The sequence below is a fragment of the Haliotis rufescens genome, unplaced genomic scaffold (genome assembly GCF_023055435.1).
Source record: "Haliotis rufescens isolate VD_foot unplaced genomic scaffold, xgHalRufe1.0.p SCAF_1, whole genome shotgun sequence".
Lineage (NCBI taxonomy): Eukaryota > Metazoa > Mollusca > Gastropoda > Lepetellida > Haliotidae > Haliotis > Haliotis rufescens.
In genome coordinates, this window is record NW_025963779.1 from 71,987,650 (window position 1) to 72,008,398 (window position 20,749).

General features: G+C 39.2%; 2 protein-coding genes across 4 annotated transcripts; both read right to left on the reverse strand.

The window, feature by feature from the left end:
- Nucleotides 1-7,347: 7,347 nt before the first annotated feature.
- Nucleotides 7,348-14,030, reverse strand: LOC124139712 (E3 SUMO-protein ligase NSE2-like). Of its 2 annotated transcripts, none has more exons than XM_046506998.2 (6): nt 13,866-14,030; nt 13,182-13,321; nt 11,207-11,313; nt 10,867-11,014; nt 8,776-8,977; nt 7,348-7,740 (listed from the first exon to the last, which is right to left on the reverse strand). In XM_046506998.2, exons 2-6 carry the CDS (start codon nt 13,312-13,314, stop codon nt 7,617-7,619), a joined length of 714 nt encoding a protein of 237 aa, XP_046362954.1. In that variant the 5' UTR covers nt 13,315-13,321; nt 13,866-14,030; the 3' UTR covers nt 7,348-7,616. The 2 variants fall into 2 exon arrangements, with proteins under 2 accessions (XP_046362954.1, XP_046362955.1); XM_046506999.2 differs by having other exon boundaries at nt 13,967-14,026.
- Nucleotides 14,031-16,690: 2,660 nt separating this feature from the next.
- On the reverse strand, nt 16,691-20,676 carry LOC124139713. Of its 2 annotated transcripts, none has more exons than XM_046507000.2 (4): nt 20,579-20,676; nt 18,390-19,029; nt 17,129-17,235; nt 16,691-16,799 (listed from the first exon to the last, which is right to left on the reverse strand). In XM_046507000.2, the coding sequence occupies exons 1-4, from the start codon at nt 20,648-20,650 to the stop codon at nt 16,770-16,772; spliced, it is 849 nt and encodes a 282-aa protein (XP_046362956.2). In that variant the 5' UTR covers nt 20,651-20,676; the 3' UTR covers nt 16,691-16,769. The 2 variants fall into 2 exon arrangements, with proteins under 2 accessions (XP_046362956.2, XP_048256482.1); XM_048400525.1 differs by having other exon boundaries at nt 20,526-20,674.
- Nucleotides 20,677-20,749: the final 73 nt, after the last annotated feature.

Below are 20,749 nucleotides of genomic sequence, written 5' to 3' on the forward strand. Positions count from 1 at the left end.
TGATACGCTTGGATATTATTTTACTGCGTATTTCTGCAATTCTTATGCGTATTTTACGCAGATACGCAGCTTATCTGGATCTCTGTCATCATAACCATCGAAACTAGTTCCGTGTCGTTAGTCTCCAGTATATGAGATCACGGCCCGTAACGCCCTTGCTCTAAGAAGCTTCACAGCTGATTCATTTCAACTTCCAACTTTTCAATATATTTCTCATTATAGTTCAGTGAGTCACGACAGTGGCAGCGCTATGATATCTTTGTTTATTTTCGGAATGATTATTTCCGGTAGTGTACTGGCCAGTGATTTCTTAACGCCATGCATGCGGTCGTGGTTGGTAGGGGTTAATGAATTATGCACCGTTCAATGTTGAGTAAATTGCTTCTATGGAGTGAGTGTGACCTTAAACCTGCTTTTAGCATGGCTCCAGCCAAAGAAAGGTAGGGCAACAATAGTGGGATTCATTGCTCCATGAAAGCGTGAACACCTGGTGTCTTCACTGTTGTTGTTTTTTTGTTTAACGCCGCACTGAGCAATATATATTCCAGTTATATGACGGCGGTCTGTAAAAAATCGAGTTTGGACCAGATATTCCAGTGATTGACATCATGAGCATCGACCCACCCAATTGGGATCAACCAAGTCAGCCAGCTTGACCACCCGATCCCGTTAGTCACCTCTTGCGACAAGCATAGTCGCCTTTTACGACAAGCATGGGTTTCTGAAGACCTGTTCTACCCCGGATCTTCACGGATTTTCAGCGATCCATTCGCATAGTTTTCCCAGCTATTACGCCTTTAAGCCAAATGGAATCCACTTCGGCGGATAATCGAGACTGGTTGGTTATTCTCTGCCGTTGATGTTTTATATTTACTCATTTCAAAACATCATGTTTGAATCGCCACTCAAGCCATTATTTTCAAGAATTTCGATACAATAGCGTTTTTGGAGGTTTTGATTTGAGTTAAATCGGATGACTTTTAATTTGTTTCTTTGTTTGTTCATTTGTTGTTTAACGCCGCACTCAGCAATATTCCAGCTATTCCGGGGTAGAATAGGTCTTCAGCAACCCATGCTTGCCGTGAAAGGCGACTATGCTTGTCGTAAAAGGCGACTAACCGGATCGGGTGGTCAGGCTCGCTGACTTGGTTAATACATGTCATCGATCCCAATTGCGTGGATCGATGCTCATGATATTAATCACTGGATTGTCTGGTCCAGACTCGATTATTTACAGACCGTCGTCATATAGCTGGAATATTGCTGAGTGCGGCGTTAAAAAACAAACCAAACCAAACCAAAAATATTCCAGCTATTTGACAGCGGTCTGTAAAAAATCGAGTCTTGACCAGACAATCCAGTGATTGACATCATGAGCATCGATCTACGCAATTGGGATATGACATGCATCAACCAATCCGATCCCGTTAGTCGTCTCTTACCACAAGCATGGGTTGCTGAAGACCTATTCTATTCCGGATCTTCACGGATAAAAAGACTTTTCATGATTGGATATTGTCCAAAATATCGGTCAGTACCCAGATGGCCGACGACGGATATGGGACCAATTGGTCTCTCCCACGGTATTGTACAAAGAGTTGAATAAGCACAAAAATCAAACTTAAGCTGAAAAGCAAGTAAAGGTACAAAATATCCTTCATACGGGTCACAGTAAGTTCCAAGCGTCCCCTGCTTGTCCTACTGTTGAAGAGTCGACTTATGAAGATGGTTGCATACAATGAGAGGGCTGATAGCAGGGCTTCTCTTTCACTCATTACCTTGCATTGCCTAGACTCCATTTACAGGCCTCTAAAGGCAACATTTAAACCATTTCTTTAGCCTATACATTACACCACCGACCTACCTTATAACCAGCTGCATTTCACGCCCTCTGATGGTACGTACGTGGAACTATGAATACACAAATATCAACCTTATAACCAGTATATACCATCCTCTAATTCTACGCACGTGGAACTATTACTACACTCATATCAACCTTATAACCAGTATATACCACCCTCTGATGGTACGTACGTGGAACTATGAATACACAAATATCAACCTTATAACCAGTATATACCATCCTCTAATTCTACGCACGTGGAACTATAACTACACTCATATCAACCTTATAACCAGTATATACCACCCTCTGATGGTACGTACGTGGAACTATGAATACACAAATATCAACCTTATAACCAGTATATACCATCCTCTAATTCTACGCACGTGGAACTATTACTACACTCATATCAACCTTATAACCAGTATATACCACCCTCTGATGGTACGTACGTGGAAGTATGAATACACAAATATCACCCTTATAACCAGTATATACCATCCTCTAATTCTACGCACGTGGAACTATAACTACACTCATATCAACCTTATAACCAGTATATACCACCCTCTGATGGTACGTACGTGGAACTATGAATACACTCATATCAACCTTATAACCAGTATATACCACCCTCTGATGGAAAGTACGTGGAAGTATGAATACACACATATCAACCTTATACCCAGTATATACCACCCTCTGATGGTACGTACGTGGAAGTATGGATACACACATATCAACCTTATAACAAGCTGCATATACCACCCTCTGATGGTACGTACGTGGAAGTATGAATACATCCATATCAACCTTATAACCAGCATATACCACCCTCTGATGGTACGTACATGGAAGTTTGAATACACACATATCAACCTTATACCCAGTATATACCACCCTCTGATGGTACGTATGTCGAACAATGGATACACTCATATCAACCTTATACCCAGTATATACCACCCTCTGATGGTACGTACATGGAAGTATGAATACACTCATATCAACCTTATACCCAGTATATACCACCCTCTGATGGTACGCACGTGGAAGTATGAATACACTCATATTAACCTTAGAATCAGCTGTAAATATCATGCACCTTGACATCAGTACTTATACGGGTTATTTAGAGCAAATTCTTATGCACCTAAATATATAACCTGCTGTATGTACCACCCTCTGATGGGTGTGTCCAAAAGATTGCATCTTTTTTTTAAGTGTAGGACATTTCCTCACATGACAATTTCCAACTTAGACCATACCCAACATAGATTGTTCCTGATTTGGAGAAGCTACTTTGAGCAGACCACACTGAACAGTTGACGAAACTTAGTAGTAAATGAAAGCTAACCACAGAAAAGAGTGATGTTGTTTCTGTTTTAGATGATGTGGATATAACGGTGACGTCACGAGCTGTAAGAGAATAAAACAAAGGGACATAACACCATCGAATAAAAATTCGGTTGTTTTCGCTGATTCCCGGCACTCTCCCGATTCTGTTTTCGTGTATTTCCGAGTGACCGCGAGAACCAGCGAACGGTGATATAACCATTTCATTCGTCACGAATGATCCCCATTTCTCACTGTTCCGCACTGAATCGTTCAAAAATTAAATGTCGGATAAAAAGCTTAATTCCATAAGTCTTGAGACATATCCCCTGCCTCCCCCATCCCAACAAATTACCCTAATATTGAAAATGTTGAAGGTAACTGGCCTCTTTTGTCACGCATTCTGGTGTTTTGCCCTGGTTTTTTTCGGAACGTTTATCGAATAAAATTTACTCTCTAGGTGTTGACAATCATGTGTTGGGTTTTAATAGATCACATCTGTCATCATGTACTACGCACTGTACCAGATGGACTGTTGTTCGCGAGGGCAGAATCCAACCTTGACGAAAGACTGGATGTATACTGATGGAAACAAATAAGTGAATAAATAAACATGGAGGGAAATAAGCTTTACTGTCAGTGCATTTGAAATAGCGCGCATACCAACTCATCACATGTCAAAATCACACGACTAATCACGGGTCCGGGTAGTGGGTACCCGGGTCCTACTGAGAACCCACCCGACCCGAGTACCCGAGTTACCCGTCCCAGCCCTACTAGCTCTGTAACAACTTGTAATTCAATGTTACCAGTTGATTTATTATATTCAAGGACCAATGTCAAGGTTACAAACGTTAAACAACATTGGTCCTTGAATATAATAAATCATTACCCGTGATTAGTCGTGTGATATATTGTTTAAAGACAAGAATTATCTAGAAGTCCATGGTTACACTACAAGTCACTAATGTTCCCATTTCTTTCTGACCATGCACGCATTCCACCCGACTTATATGTTTGAATAAAGGTAAAACTTCAGTCAACGTCAGTGTATGCATGACCAGATCTTTTAAAACGTGTATCTAAATACATTTTGCCAGGGCCTACGGTCAAACTATTCCCAATCGGACATTTTGTACATATCTCTTGAGACCTATTGCGGGTACCCGGGTAGGGTCGGGTAATAGGGGGTTGGGTACCCGGGTAGTAAATTTGGACTCGTGAGCATCGTTAACTTCTGTTCGTGGTCCGGTCTGTACTTTCTCCCGATTACATTTGAGTGAGTGAGTGAGCGAGCGAGCACGGGTATGGTGCTGACAAACCTAGCAACATAATCGGGGCGAACCCACAATCGTAGGTTTCTGGCGCAACTCTGCACAGTGAATCGCGGCGCCTTAGACGACTGGGCCACCCCATTACATTTGAATACCACAACGTTTGCTAAACTGTAAGTGTAAGCCGTCCGTTATCTTCACGTGTACGAAAGGAATAAGGGCCATGCCTCAATCGACAGCTGGCTACAAAGGAAGTGATCTAATTCAAAAAGGGACGCGTGAAGATCAGGCGTAGAATAGGTCTTCCGCAATCCATGCTTGCTTTAAAAGGCGACTATGCTTATCGAGGCGACTAACGGGATCGGGTGGTCAGGCTCGCTGACTTTGTTGATGCATGTCATCATATCCCGATTGCGTAGATCGATGCTCATGATGTCAGTTACTGGATTGTTTGGTACAGACTCGATTATTTACATACCGCCGTCATATAGCTGGAATATTGCTGAGTGTGGCGTTAAACAACCAACAAACAAACAAAACTTGTCATTGGACAACTTGTATAGTTGTATGCTGCACGTGTTTATGAATGTCAAACTTATGCATCAACATGATCAAGGGTCCTTCTCATAACACGAATGTTTTAAGTTAACAACTGAGTACCCATGATTCAAGTACTGTGACAGCAAACATGGGACCTAGATGACCCCAGGATCCCCCTAAAGTGGAACACTGCATATAAAATGGCAGTGATATCAAAATGCGGTGTTAAACAACAAACAAACAATTAAATAAGGGCTCCGAGAAAAAGGGTTCACTGATTGTTTTTTCTCTCCTATATTTTTGAAGATTGTAAAATCAAGGCGTGGACAAGCAAGCTAGCATCAGTCCGGATACATCATCTGCGTCACATTTGCAAAAGAGGTCAAGGTGAAATTCTGAAAAGGTCCTGGACTGATTTATATGGGGGCTACATAACTTTTTGTTACGTCGTTTCTTTTGTGAATACACTGAAAGGCTGAAGTGGTCCATATCACGGATGCAATTATGTCTTTGCATTTGCATTTAGGTCATGGGTTGTGGTTCTCAGTAAATAACAGAGCAGGATGTAAACAAGTTCAAGGAAGAAGGGATTAGCTGTAAGCCAATCACATGCTGTAGATCATGTTCACTTTGGGCAACGTCACACATAATAAAAGAAGTAAAATAAAAATTCTGTATAGGATATATGTTTTCAAGAAATTTGCACCCATCCTTCTATGACAACTTTGGGATAACTGGGTGCAGAGTTATAGCTCCAGAACCAAATGGTTTTGTTAAGACTTAATTTTGAAAGATGTAATGCCAAACATGTTAGAAAAGATACAGCAAACATAGTACAAACAGCATAATGCTGGCCCACACATTTAAGTCGCTGGAATCCATTGCAGTTCCCTTATACATGCAAGAAACCTACGATCCTGGGTTGAATCGTTCGTTCGTTCTTTCGTTCGTTCGTTCGTTAGTTAGTTATTATGGTTTTCTGCTGCTTTTAGCAATATCATGGCATGGCATATCAGGAATCGAACCCGGGTCTTCGGGATGACAAGCGAACGCTTCAACCGCTGGGCTACCCGACCGCCCCGAATCCTGGTTTAACCTGTGTATGTTTCTTGGTACCTCAAACATATAATAGGTGACACATTGTGGTTCGTCAAGCTGAAGTTTGTTTGTTTGTTTGTTGTTTAACGCCGCACTCAGCAATATTCCAGCTATATGACGGCGGTCTGTAAAATAATCGAGTCTGGAAAAGAGAATCCAGTGATTGACATCATGAGCATCAATCCATGGAGGTGGGGGACCAAAAGAGAGATCTTATTCAGAACAATCTATTTTTTCACAGCTATATCCAACAAACTAATTTTTAACTGAGCTCCATTAAACAATCTATTCATTTCCACTTTTAACACAAAACATTTGACTTTTGGGTCCTTTCCACAAAAGTTTGTGTTTTTCACCACTGTCAACAAACTATTCATTTTCGGCATACTTCTGTACAAACTGTTCATTTACCTCCACCCATCCCCCTAGAAATCAAATAAATGCTCTCCCACCATTGACCTTCATGTCAGAAATGGGAAACGTACTGTGTCAGTCAGATACATGACCTTACAACTCTTAATGTCTCCCACACCCTAGAAAATACATTCCCACACCCTAGAAAATACATTCCCACACCTTAGAAAATACATCCCACACCCTAGAAAATACATTCCCACACCCTAGAAAATACATTTATATTGAATTCAACTTAAGTCTAGATGTCCTCAGCTCTAGGAGTTTACCCTTGTTCTGGGTTCCATTTTGATTTTACTTATTATTTTGTCGATAATTGTTTATTTTAAAATATATTAAGTTTATTCCTCGGACTAAACGTTAGTCTGCTGTTGAGCAGGACATCATCTGCGTGTATTTGAAGTATTTGTATTGTTTCAAAGTTTTTATTAAACTTTACAGAGGAATGTAAATCTGGCAACTGACATAGCATTCTATGGTCAAAATGCCTGGATGATTGTGGGCACATTACCTTCCCGAGGCAAGAAAGTTAACTGACTATAATAGTCCAGTTTCCACCCTTGCGGGACAAGGCTGGTATTATTGAGTTACATTTTGGCTGGCCTAACAAGTCTATGCATAGTCCAATCAAAATTGTGCAACAAAATCAAAATCCGGTTGGTAAACTGTTGTGCAGATTTTGGTCAATTGCATAATTTGCAAAGCATGTGCACCGCCAAATCGTCAACAGATATTTTCCAAGTCTTTTTATGTTTTTGATCAAGGTGCTCACGAGATCTGATGCACTTTGCGACGTAAGACCTGTTTTATCACAATATAGAATTTGATTATTGATGGGCGCCGCCATTTTGTTTTAAACAAATGCAAGTGATACGAAAGGTGGAATCTGACTGGTCTATAGGAGAGGCTTAGAAGGGACATAACTCATAATTACCAATGGTGGCGCTACGATCGAGCCCTGGAATTCAAACCTAGTTTGACAAGAATGAAAACTGGACTTTTAAAGTCAGTTAACTCCCTTCCCTCAGGAAGATGGGGCACATTTTGAAGCGCATTCCACAAGATTTACAACCAGTCTTGTGTCAAGTAACATAACACGTGTTGTGTTAGTGTTTCGTCCTCTTCCCTGCCTGTCTGTTGGCCCGCTCAATGTATCGCCTCAACGTCTTGTGGTCCTCGAGGTCGGACTGCTCTATGGGCTTATTGTTGGCACACCCCGACACTGGGCACCTGCAACATCCAAAACACTAGTCAAATACATATGAAGATTAAAACTTAACGTCCTGGGGTCTCTCAGGAATGAGTTGGTTTGTGGTGTACTGATACTTACTATTATTATTGCAGCAAACCTCAAGGAGCCCACTAGTTCCCTTGATTGAAGACACTGCTTTACCAACTTTCATTGCCTGTCTTGCTTTCCATAAACAAGCATCTTTGAAAACTTGCAATGTTGTGAACTCCCTCAACAAAATTGGCCTTCATACCAGTGTGAATGATGTATCCCCAAACATCTTTCTTGGCCTGTTGACGCGGCACCTGACCTATTCCTCAACAACTTACTTGGCCTTCTTGTTAAGAAAACTTAGGTATTCCTCAACAACTTACTTGACCTTGCCACAGAAACTGACCTATTCCTCAACAACTTAATTGGCCTTCTTGTAAAGACAACTTAGGTATTCCTCGACAACTTACTTGACCTTGCCACAGAAACTGACCTATTTCTCAACAACTTACTTGGCCTTCTTGTTTAGACAACTTAGGTATTCCTCAACAACTTACTTGACCTTACCACAGAAACTGACCCATTCCTCAACAACTTACTTGGCCTTCTTGTTAAGACAGCTTATGTATTCCTCAACAACTTACTTGGCCTTCTTGCCGCGGTGACTGATGTATTCCTCAACAACCTACTTGGTCTTCTTGTTGCGGTGACAGATGTATTCCTCAACAACTTACTTGACTTTACCACAGAAACTGACCCATTCCTCAACAACTTACTTGGCCCTCTTGTTAAGACAGCTTATGTATTCCTCAACAACTTACTTGGCCTTCTTGCCGCAGTGACTGATGTATTCCTCGACAACTTACTTGACCTTGCCACAGAAACTGACCTATTCCTCAACAACTTACTTGGCCTTCTTGTTAAGACAACTTATGTATTCCTCGACAACTTACTTGGCCTTCTTGCCACGGAATCTGACCTATTCCTCAACAACTTACTTGGCCTTCTTGCCACAGAAACTGACCTATTCCTCAACAACTTACTTGGCCTTCTTGCCGCGGCGACTGATGTATTCAAGGATGGCCTCCTTCTCATAGTTATGTTTACACAGCTTGTTCTGCATGGGGAACTTCATTTCCTGCCGTGTGTAGGGACACATGGTGTTGACTGTCTCCTCTGTCATACAGATCTCATCATCCTCAGCAGATGTTGACGGCATCGATAGCTGTGGCTCACCAGCAACATCTGCAACAAGCAATAGCAAACCCATGGCCTCACATTGAGAGCAACCATCATTCCTGACTAGGTTTAAATACAGGTCTTAGGCATTTACCACTTTGATTAAACCCATGAGTACGGGTATGGTGCTGATATGTGATATTAAGATGAGATATTGTGAGGATATGTTGTGGGATGTTGGGATAAGGTGTTGCAGCAGGGCCTTGTGATGAGATATGATGAGGTGTTGCAATGGGATGTTGTGGTGGGGTGTTCTGATGTCTTGTGAAATGTGGTGAGATGTTCTGAAATGTATGATGTTGGTTGGTTGATGTTGTGATGAAGTGTTATGGGATGTTGTGATGAAGTGTTATGGGATGTTGTGATGTGGTGTCATGGGATGTTGTGATGAGGTGTTGTTGGTGTTGGTTTTGGTTTGGTTTGTTGTTTTACACACTCAACAATATTCCAGCTATAAGACGGCGGTCGGTAAATAATCAAGTCTGGACCAGACAATCCAGTGATTGATATCATGAGCATCGATCCATGCATTTTGGATGGATGACATGCATCAACAAAGTCAGCGAGCCTGACCACCTGATCCTGTTAGTCACCTCTTACGACAAGCATAGTCGCCTTTCACGGCAAGCATGGATTGCTGAAGACCTATTCAAACCTGGATCTTTACGGGTGAGGTGTTGTGGGATGTTGTGATGTGGCGTTGTGGGATGTTGTGATGTGGTGTTATGGGATGTTGTGATGTGGTGTTATGGGATGTTGTGATGTGGTGTTATGGGATGTTGGGATGAGGTGTTATGGGATGTTGTGATGAGGTGTTATGGGATGTTGGGATTAGGTGTTATGGGATGTTGTGAGGAAGTGTTATGGGATGTTGTGATGTGGTGTTATTGCATGTTGTGATGAGGTGTTATGGGATGTTGTGATGTGGTGTTATGGGATGTTGTGATGTGGTGTTATGGGATGTTGTGATGAGGTGTTATGGGATGTTGTGATGAGGTGTTGTTGGATGTTGTGATGTGGTGTTATGGCATGTTGTGATGTGGTGTTATGGGATGTTGTAATGTGGTGTTATGGGATGTTGTGATGAGGTGTTATGGGATGTTGTGATGTGGTGTTATGGGATGTTGTGATGTGGTGTTATGGGATGTTGTGATGTGGTGTTATGGGATGTTGTGATGTGGTGTTATGGGATGTTGGGATGAGGTGTTATGGGATGTTGTGATGAGGTGTTATGGGATGTTGGGATTAGGTGTTATGGGATGTTGTGAGGAAGTGTTATGGGATGTTGTGATGTGGTGTTATGGCATGTTGTGATGAGGTGTTATGGGATGTTGTGATGTGGTGTTATGGGATGTTGTGATGTGGTGTTATGGGATGTTGTGATGAGGTGTTATGGGATGTTGTGATGAGGTGTTGTTGGATGTTGTGATGTGGTGTTATGGGATGTTGTGATGTGGTGTTATGGGATGTTGTGATGTGGTGTTATGGGATGTTGTGATGTGGTGTTATGGAATGTTGTGATGTGGTGTTATGGGATGTTGTGATGTGGTGTTATGGGATGTTGTGATATGGTGTTATGGGATGTTGTGATGAGGTGTAATGGGATGTTGTGATGAGGTGTTATGGGATGTTGTGATGAGGTGTTATGGGATGTTGTGATGTGGTGTTGTGGGATGTTGTGATGTGGTGTTATGGGATGTTGTGATGAGGTGTTATTGGATGTTGTGATGAGGCATAGAATATCTTAATGCGATGTTGGTGAATGTTGTGGTGGGATGAGATGTTGCGGGATTTAGTAATAAGAGGTTGCAGGGATGTTGTCATGAAATGTTGCAGGATGTTGTTAACTGAGGTTGCAGGGATGTTGTGATGAGAAGACTGGGATTTTCTAGGACCTGGGTTCTTGAGCTCCTGTATCTTCTGCTCCAGGTCGGTGTACTTCTCATGCTGCTTCAGGTTTGACTTCCTGTTCTCGACCTGCAGTTCCTTCAGCTTCAGGTCCAAGTCCCGCTCCAGACTGCTCACCTCACCACTCTCCAGGGCCTACACACAAAGATCTATAGAACTCATGTTGCAGGTTATTGAAACTTACACTGGATAATCGAGGATTTCCTCATCAATAATGAGTACTTTACTTTAGACTCCTGCATCTAGCACCTTCGTTTACAAGTTACCTATTACATCATTCACCAACTATTATGCCAGTCTGAAGCATGAGAAGATAGGAGTGCTGACCTTATTCTTGGTGTGGTCGACAGCAGCCAAGAACTGCTCCAGGTCTCGCTCCATACACACATAGTCCAGCATCACAGATTTCAGCTCGTCCACCTGCTTCTGGTTCTCTGGGGACGGCAAACACAACTTTCTCACAGAAACAAAGCATGATAATACGCAGAGTCAGACATGGTCACTAGTCGGCTGGTCAAAGACTTCTAGTAGTGAGTCTGCTGGTCAAAGAATGCTAGTCACTAGTCTGCTGGTCAAAGACTGCTAGTCGCTAGTCTGCTGGTCAATGAGTGCTAGTCACTAGTCTGCTGGTCAAAGACTGCTAGTCACTAGTCCGCTGGTCAAAGACCAAATGAAATTAGGAGTGTACCCTTACATAATGTTCATGAAAATGTTTATTTAGATACTATTAGATAGTCAAAATATACAACCTTCTTCAAGATTTTTTGCATTGATAGTTATGATAATGTATCTTATTTTTGTATCTGAAGCAAGGTGTGTCAGTAAGAGCTTCCCAATTACCTTTTAGGCATTCTTTTCCAAGTGCTAGGTATCTCATAATTGATTAGGGTTGGGAATTGGATCAAAAAGTGTATTGCGATATATTGCAATATTTCAAAAACATATTGCAATATTATTGCAATATATTGGGAAATAATTTCTACCAAGAGAAAAGCTTTTTTCATATCCCTTTGACAAATATTAATATGAAAGCTGCAATGTTAACAATTTGGTCAAAATTATGAACCAATTTTGATAAATTGTACTATTATTTTTATCTACAATCAAATAAAGAGTGTGAAGCATTTGTTTTGTCTTTGTTTTGATTTAATAAGGTAAGACTATACATCATGGCATATACATGTCAGTCACAGTTTGAAAAATGAGGGAAAAACCGATACGCCAAAAACGTATCGTGATGAATTTGTATTGCAATATACTGGTACACCGATAAAAACCGCACATCCCTATAATTGATGCAGTAAATAGTGCGAAAGTAGCGAAACTATCCTGTATTCTGATTTCATCAATTAATGTTTTCAGCTATTTGGTCTTTGGTGTGCAATTCAACAAATAACATACTGGCTAGCGACAAGTTATTGACGAGGACCAATTATCACAACTCTCCGTTATAGGGCACTCGTGATCACATCTCATTTTACTTTTGCTCGTTTTCATTAGAAGAAAGAAATATTTTTCCAAAAATGATGAACAAAACTGTTTCTTGTGAGGAACTATTAAAAAATGCAATAAAATCACCTTGCTCAAATTCATCTTTAGAAGAGACACGCAGGTGGTGTCTCGTGATAAATTCATGCGTCAAGAAAAATTCAAAAACACGATGATGCACGTTCAGGTCTGTAATGGCTTAATATGCCTGTCATTTCTTACACAAATTACAATCATAAAACCTAATTGAGCTATTTTTCCAGAAATGCATAACCCTGTACACATCGTTAAATCCATAGTACATAGTGTTGAGGATAAGCATGTGTAAATCGAATGTAGAAATATTGTGTACGAAAGTTTGCCAACGACAAATTGATAAAAGCATTTCTTATTAATTGTAATGATTATAAAAATTGAGTGCAATACCAGAGAAAATAGAAAATGTAATTTGTATAACTGAGCGGTGAGTGTGATGATATGGCACATGCTGTTTAGATGAAGCCGATAACTTGGTACAGTTGGTCGACCCAAAATTTCTATTTCCACTGTTTTGATTCTCTGTCGTCGCGTTATAACAGAAATATGCTTATTTTTTTTCCATGGACAGAAACACACGTATTAGTTCATAGCTTCACACAAATCAAAGTTTTTTGCACAGTTAACTTTGTACACAGAATATTTCAGAAATAACATGAGAACATGAGTCAGTCAGTCAGCAATCTTGCAGCTATACGCGGCAAGAACATGAGAAAAATGGAGATAATTGTATGGTGTTTTTCACACATTACTCACAGAGAGGCCTGATCACGGTTACCTTTATCATTCTCTACAACATCCATGGCAACATCTATTGTAGTTTCCATGCCAACATTGATGTACTGCTGAATCTGTTTTACTGTGTTGATTGCCTGCTCTACCACAGCAAAATGTGGCTGATTTTGTGACATTCTCACTCTGAAATATGAAATAAAAACAAGCTTACTGACTATTAGACAACCTAGCTATGTTTAGTATATGAAAGTACACTGCTCATTGACTGCATATCATGTAGCTGCTGAACTGACACTTGTCACAACTAAAACGTCCAGTAATTCTATTTTCTATATCATCGTTATGCCTCAACAGAATTATCAAATATTTTTTATACAAAATGTACAAGAGAAGCAGCGAATCTGGGATTCGAACTCATGTTCATATATGAAGCTTTCCGGCATGTGGAGTATGTGGACTAATTATTTTCATGTGCTATGAATGAGAGTTGATGGAACGAATGAATGCATAGAAAACACTTATGCTTGTATCTTAGCTTTCTAATTATTGTAAATATCTATAATCAAACAATATCTAAACGAAATATTGCCAAAGTGACATGCCAGCTTGTGAAACACCCATTGGGTACGATATAGCATACATGATTTGACACAGTAATTACAGTAATGTCATGATCGAAAACAGGACAAAATTACCCGTGCATTCAAAATATGGAGAAAAGTAATACCTGCAGTTGTTTAGACTGTTACAGTGATTACGACAATACAACAATACAACGCGTCACAACATAGATAAAGGCCCGATAAAAAGGATCTATACACTGCATACACTATATTGTCTCTCGGCAAAACTTGTTTCCACCGCCAACTTGTGGAAGGGAGGTAATTCTTAGTGCTCATCCGCTAAAAGAATTGGAGTAGGCTATTTGCCGCAAAATTAAGAAACGAAAACAAAAAGTTCTAGGATATAGCAGAAGGGCGACGGATTGAATATTATTATAAATTAAACATATATAAAAACTGACAATTTGGCATCTTGTTGCATTTACTTTTTATTTCCATATTTGAACCATACTAGAGAATTAAAATAAAGCCACAGTGAAATTAATGTAGAGTCTATATTTTATTTAAAAAGGCTAAAAGTCATTGGCGGGTCTCTAAAACAAATGATTAAATAGGCCTGGTTTAATATTTGTTTACTTAAAGAATACCACTAAAACACATTGTAAAATGTGAACTTTTCATTTACAATCCTTATAAAACTTTTCATTCCCTGAATTAGGTGGATGATATTTTAAAATGTCCAGGCTGTAACCACAAATGTCGGTATTGCACCTTTTTTTTTTATTCCTATATACATGTAGAGATCTGTGTAATACCTGAATGCATATCAATTTTTATCAAAACTCTTATGAATAACAGTTAATAAAATTACTGAAATAACTTAACAAAAAAAACATTTCCGATAAAAAAAGAAAAAGGGATAGATCTATATGAGAATAAATTGCAAAAATAAAACACTTAAAATATTAGTTTTCAGATGAATATTGTTTTTGAAATGTATCAAGTCCTTGTTTTCTGTATGTTTAGTTGGTTTAAAGTTAAGAAAGTTATCCTTCACGTGAAATTTTTGTTTCCCGTCATAATTGCATTACCATGGCCATGTTGACATATTTAATCATTGATAATTGGTTATGACTAATTAAACTGATTACTGTTTAAGAATAAGCTGACACTTGAGTATTTTTACAACAATTAAACAATGTTTCTGGTTTCCTTCACAATAAAACTGAATATTTTCAAGCTTGTTTTTTTGTGTGTCAAATGTGTCTTGACAATCTGACAAATTCTGAAAATGACCCATATGTCTTCAGAGAGGATAAAAGTACTCTATCCCTGAAAAGTGATTGAGTGAATGTTGTGAGACACAGTCTACAAACTTTCTGCTGCCTGGTAATAAATTCAAAAATACAGATTGCCAGGTTGATAAGATTAGAAGCAAGTGATTATCAACACTAGCTTACAATCCAAATATGCCTCAGTCGTATAAAGCCAATCACTCTCCTACCCAGAGTTCCTTGTGGCCAGCCGAGTACCTCTGTCACATCATCATATCTCACACAGTCCTTTCATGTGTTTTTCATCTGTTTCATTTTGGACGAGTCTGCATATTAAGATAAACATATGTCATGAAATGTTTAATTTTTATTCAGAAAATATCCTAAAACAAGGTAGACACAATTTTATGGATAACAACTTCTTGAATACAGTAAAATCGACATTTCGGTATAGATCCTTATACTGTTGTCAAGCAAGACGTGTCTACCTTGTCATCCGTCAATTTCTAAGTAATGCCTATCAAACAATATATCCTAAAATGTAAAAAACTATTTCCATTTGCGTATTTATCCGCCATGTCCAGTCATCGAATCCATACCGAGAGCAAGTGATATACAAGTGGTATGGTCACTTTGATGTGTGACGCTACATTGAACTGCTCCAAAAAGACACATTATTCTGATTCGGTTTGTTGATTTCTTCTGTGCATTTGTTGCTCATCACCGCACTCTGCAAAATGCCAGCTGTATGACAAGAGCCTGTAAATAGTCTAGTCTGGACCAGACAATCCAGTGATTGATATTGTGAGCCATGATCCATGCGACAGGGTACTATGAAACACAATCAGCTTTGAAACAATCAACCAAGTCACTGAGCCTGACCACCCAATCCATTGTCGCATCTTAATTATGACCAGCATCGGCTGCTGGGGTCTTTCTAACACTGAATCATTACGGGGGATTTCTCCTGAGTCATAAATGTCATCATGTAGACACCTGGCTGAGTGAGTATAATGTTATGTAATGGTGATGTTTGGAGTTTCTGACAATATCATGAAAGGTGGCACCAAGAATGGCTTCACACATTTACTCACTTGGAGAACTGAACATGGTCTTCCCGGAGATAAGAAAACTCTTTAACCAGAAGGATTACCCATCTTCTACAGCATCATGATTAATCAAACATATCTTTAATTATATCTGAACTCTCTAAGCTATGTGCATGAAACTATGATCAAATGTTACTTGCTTTTTATGATTTTAAGAAAACTCGAGGTAAATTATCATCTCTCAGGTAGAATTGCTTTATTGTACCATTAATGATGACACTAATGATGAAGGAAGAGATAATCCTTTGGCTAGGATACTTGTTTAAGGATGATACTGTTTTTACCATACTCTAAAAAAATGCAAAAGATTTGGTCATCATGAGGACATTCATTCAGAATTCATGCCATGTTCAATCAGATTCTCGGAGTTGTTGGGTGAATGGTGGCATCTAAACAGCATCATGACATCAAGTATGGACCAGACAAATGGTAGATGACCGCATGAACAACGATCCACAGTCTGGGTAGAATGAAACACTGCATAGCGTAATGCAGAGCTTTCTTGTGTGTTCCATTATGACAACACCTTACATAAGAGAGACTATAGATATCTTGTCAAAAGAAGGTACAGTGTCCAAGAGTGTAAAACATCACATACAAGATTCATGTTTGTAATATATGTTTATTGAGGTTTCTATTTTACATATTTCATGATCTATCTTTTGTCCTTGTAGCTTATAGTAAGTTATTCCATTTGTGATTTCAACCGCAGGTACTGAAATAAAAAAACATAGAAGATAACAATTGTTTATCCTAATTCTTGTCATCATTGATAATGCATATTTACCTCTCAACTAATTACTATCATGAATGACATCAACTTAAGTCGCAGTATGTTCATTTCAAAATTACAATGATGTAAGTATAATCAACCTATGTCAATTTCAGTACAGCTATGTAATATGCAATATCATGAGTAGTGGCAATTTCAAGATAAAAGATGCAATGATGATCAAGACAGAACAGTAACAACATATATCATCATGATCATTGCTCTCTGATACATCTGAGCCTGAAACCCAGAATTATCTTTATTCATCTCACATTTTTCCTAGAGTTGATGGCTTGCTGCACCCAGAGCAGTTCCATGGCGATGTTCTTCCTGACCTCCAGTATGGATGCGGAGTTGATGTCTTTAATTTCTTCCCTTTCTGAAACGTTGAAAGTGTACAACAGCACATAATCATACACCAGTACCATACGTCCATGGGTCGATCTGTTTCACTGATTTCACTATTGTAGTTTGGGTCCTAGAATGGTAGTCCTGGGAGGAATTCCCTTTGTCTGCCTTCTACATGTTCTAACTCAAGTTTCTAAGGTATATCCATCTAGCATTAACACATAATAATTACCCATGGTTTTACCTGGACATATACCATGATATACATGCGTACCTGAAGAATAATTTTGGGGTGGCCCAGTCTTCAAAAGTGGGGTCCAAGGGTATTCATGCATTCCATGGACAGGCAAGTTGGGAAATAAAGTGATATTTGTTCAAAACTGGATTTTCCTTAAATTTCTTATTTGTTTGATTTAGAGTTATTTTGCCATTGTATTCTAACATTTGATTCACTGCATTAATGTAAAACTTAGCATTAAGCCTCTTCCTCTATATTGCTCCTGCAGTGTAATACAAGTCGACAAAGCCTCTTAAAAGCTGTAACATTATTTAAGATTACATGAATTGGGATATTTATTATTCCAATTTGGGAATTTTTACTGACATTTGCTGCAAACGTGGGTCTGATTATTAGATTCTGAGCATGTCCAGATAAATCCCTGGTCACAATACTGCTACTTACAGATTGGAATTTATTGGTTTGAATTGAAAGTTGAAGTGTCCCCAAGAGATAAAAGACACGGTAAGTGTAAACATAGCCTGATAAGAGGAACTCAAAAGTTTTAAAAACACAACTTAGCACAAAAACTTGTATCAACTACTATATAAATGGCCTAAGCAAGGATATGGCATGAAACATCCAAGACAGGAAATGGGTAGAAACGGATAGAAACAAGGCTGGGAAATCCAAAAAAGGACTAGTCTTAACCAATGTTTCACTTCTCAGACGGTAATAAGATCAGTCAAATGTGTCAAACACTGGATGTGCCTAACACTGGATAAGTCAAACTATTTGTCAGATATTTAAGGCCAGGGGGTCGACTCTATTATAAACATGATAAATGTGATACGAAGACATAATGACTTCACCTAAAATGTCATGTCAAACTATACAGAAGACATTCTTAATTATGAATAAATAATTAGGTTTCAGTTAAATTAATTCCAAGGAGAAACATGTCTAACCTGGTTTCATTCTGGAGTCCAGTTGACTTTCCCAGATTGATGTGACCTCAGTGAGTGAGGAGGTGTCACTCTCACCGTCATGGTCTCCGAGGTGGGGAACACTGGCAACATGTGAAGTCTCTCCATCCATCACATGTGCAGTTCTCTGGGAGTGCAATCTCACTGGTTGTTCCGATGCTGATCCATGCACTGGTGGATCAACTAACAGACAAGCCATTGGTGATGTATTGTCTTGGTTATTTAAGTTTGAACATGTCCCATTTGTACTTAGGTTGTACATTTCATTATGTGAAAAACAAATGTCTGTGCCATGAGGTAGTTGAGGAAGCTTATCAGCTTCATGACTGGTTGGTATTTCAACTGACTTCACTCTAGTATCAAGATCACAAACTCTATCTGTGATATCCCCCTGGCTATCTCTAATTATAACTCGATTACTGTGGAATTCTGGGGATGAAGCATCATGTGGGTGGTCAAAGTTGACCAATTTCTTATGCTTAAAAAATTTAGGAAGAGAAGGCCGGTCTCTTTCCCATATGACAGTTGGGGTCTTGTTTGATTCAATATGCTTCACAAGGCCAAGGTAGCTGTCTCTCAAACTCTTCATTTGTTTTCGGACAAGATAACCTCTAAATTGAGCCTGAAACAAAAATATGTAAAGATGTTAGGTTACATACAAGGGAAAGTGGATGTCAAGAAATAAATCAGAGGGAGTGAATGCTGTTTTATCATGTAGGATGGAGTTAGCAATAATACACTACAACTATATATTTATGCATGGTATTTGGGGAAGTTTGAAAACGAATTGTTAACTGCATGCCAACAATCAATAATATCAGAGTGTGTCTAACCTGGAATCACAATATGCGTGGCTAGAACAATCTTCAAAGGGCAGACGGCAATTGTTGTAAACAGGAAATTATCATACTGAATAGTTCTTTAAAGAATTCTTTCATATATCTCCTTGGAAAGAGTTACTTTTGTTCCCTGAACTGTTTGCTTTCTAATATAAACCTGTTGAGTGGATAGGTAAAATCATGAAAAGAAAACAGGTTGAGGGAACAAAAGGTATTCTTATCCAGTCTTGGCCAGACAAACCAGTGGTTAATATTATGAGCAATGTACCACGTCATTTGGATACTATAAGTTAGAGTCCAAATTTACTACCCGGGTACTCAATCCCCTATTACCCGACCCTACCCGGGTACCCACTGTAGGTCTCAAGAGATAGGTCCAAATGTCCGACTGGGAATAGTTTGACCGTAGCCCTGGCAAAATGTATTGACATACACATATAAAATGATTTGGTCATGCATAAACTGAAGTTGACTGAAGTTCTATCTTTATGCAAACATATGAAGTCAGAAGGAATACAAACATTAGTCACTTATAGTGTAACCATAGAGTTCCAGATACTTTTTGTCATTACACAACATATCACATGATTAACCATGGGTCCAGGTAGTCCTGTGGGTACCCTGGTACAAATCAGTACCCTCCCGACCCGAGAACCCGATTTACCTGTCCCAGCCCCACTCAGAGTAGTACTCAGAGACTGACCACCCGGGAAAAGGAAATGTGTTTTGGACCTATTCTAACGGGTGCAGGCTAACACGGCCCCCCAACAAAACGTCACCGATTTCTCTGGCGAAAACGGCACCGCATTTGGCGAAAACGGCTACTATGTGTCGGGCGAAAACGGCACCTCTATTTTTAATAAGGATAAGAACGATTTTTGTAGTAATATATATGGTTTATTTACATGGTCACAGTTATCACAGCATGTTGTTGTTTTCTGACATTCTTCTCTCATGCAACACATCGAAAGGCCATTGTGAATAATTGTGATCTGACAGCACCATGTTAGGCCTCTTAAATACAGTTTCAGTTTAAATTGAGTACTTAAAACTTCAAAGCTGTTTTCACATTAAGTTAACTGCGCCCGTAAGGGTAAAGTAATAGTGGAATACAAGCACATATACTGAAATGTAATATGTTGTATATCTTTCATTGCAACACCAGCAATTACAATATTTCCTACAATTACCAAAGAAAAGCAACCTTGTTTTTGTTGTAGGCCTAACTTGTGTCAACATGTTTTGTATTTTTGCACAACTATCTCTCATCATCCTGTACCTCTCTTTATGAGGTTTAACATAGATCTTATTCTCACGAACTATGTGAGATACCTGTAGCTTTATTATCGACGATGTATCATAATTCTCCAAGTCGATACAAGAGTCGTTCAAAATACACTCCATTTTCAAGCGTTGGTAGCCGGGGAACAAAGTTATTTACAAAACTAAAACTTCCGGGATCACCACAATACGAAAATATAAATAGCAAAACATAGAGATGAG

Excerpts from the sequence above, each read along its gene's own strand:
- LOC124139712 (XM_046506998.2), bottom strand. The coding sequence starts at position 13,314 with ATGTCACAAAATCAGCCACATTTTGCTGTGGTAGAGCAGGCAATCAAC. Across the intron at positions 11,015-11,206 it reads TCGACCACACCAAGAATAAG|GCCCTGGAGAGTGGTGAGGT; the intron begins GTCAGCACTCCT and ends CTTTGTGTGTAG. Across the intron at positions 8,978-10,866 it reads ACAGGAGCTCAAGAACCCAG|ATGTTGCTGGTGAGCCACAG; the intron begins GTCCTAGAAAAT and ends TGCTTGTTGCAG.
- LOC124139713 (XM_046507000.2), bottom strand. The coding sequence starts at position 20,650 with ATGGAGTGTATTTTGAACGACTCTTGTATCGACTTGGAGAATTATGAT. Across the intron at positions 17,236-18,389 it reads GGACTCCAGAATGAAACCAG|AAAGGGAAGAAATTAAAGAC; the intron begins GTTAGACATGTT and ends TCAACGTTTCAG. Across the intron at positions 16,800-17,128 it reads CCATCAACTCTAGGAAAAAT|TACCTGCGGTTGAAATCACA; the intron begins GTGAGATGAATA and ends TTTTTATTTCAG.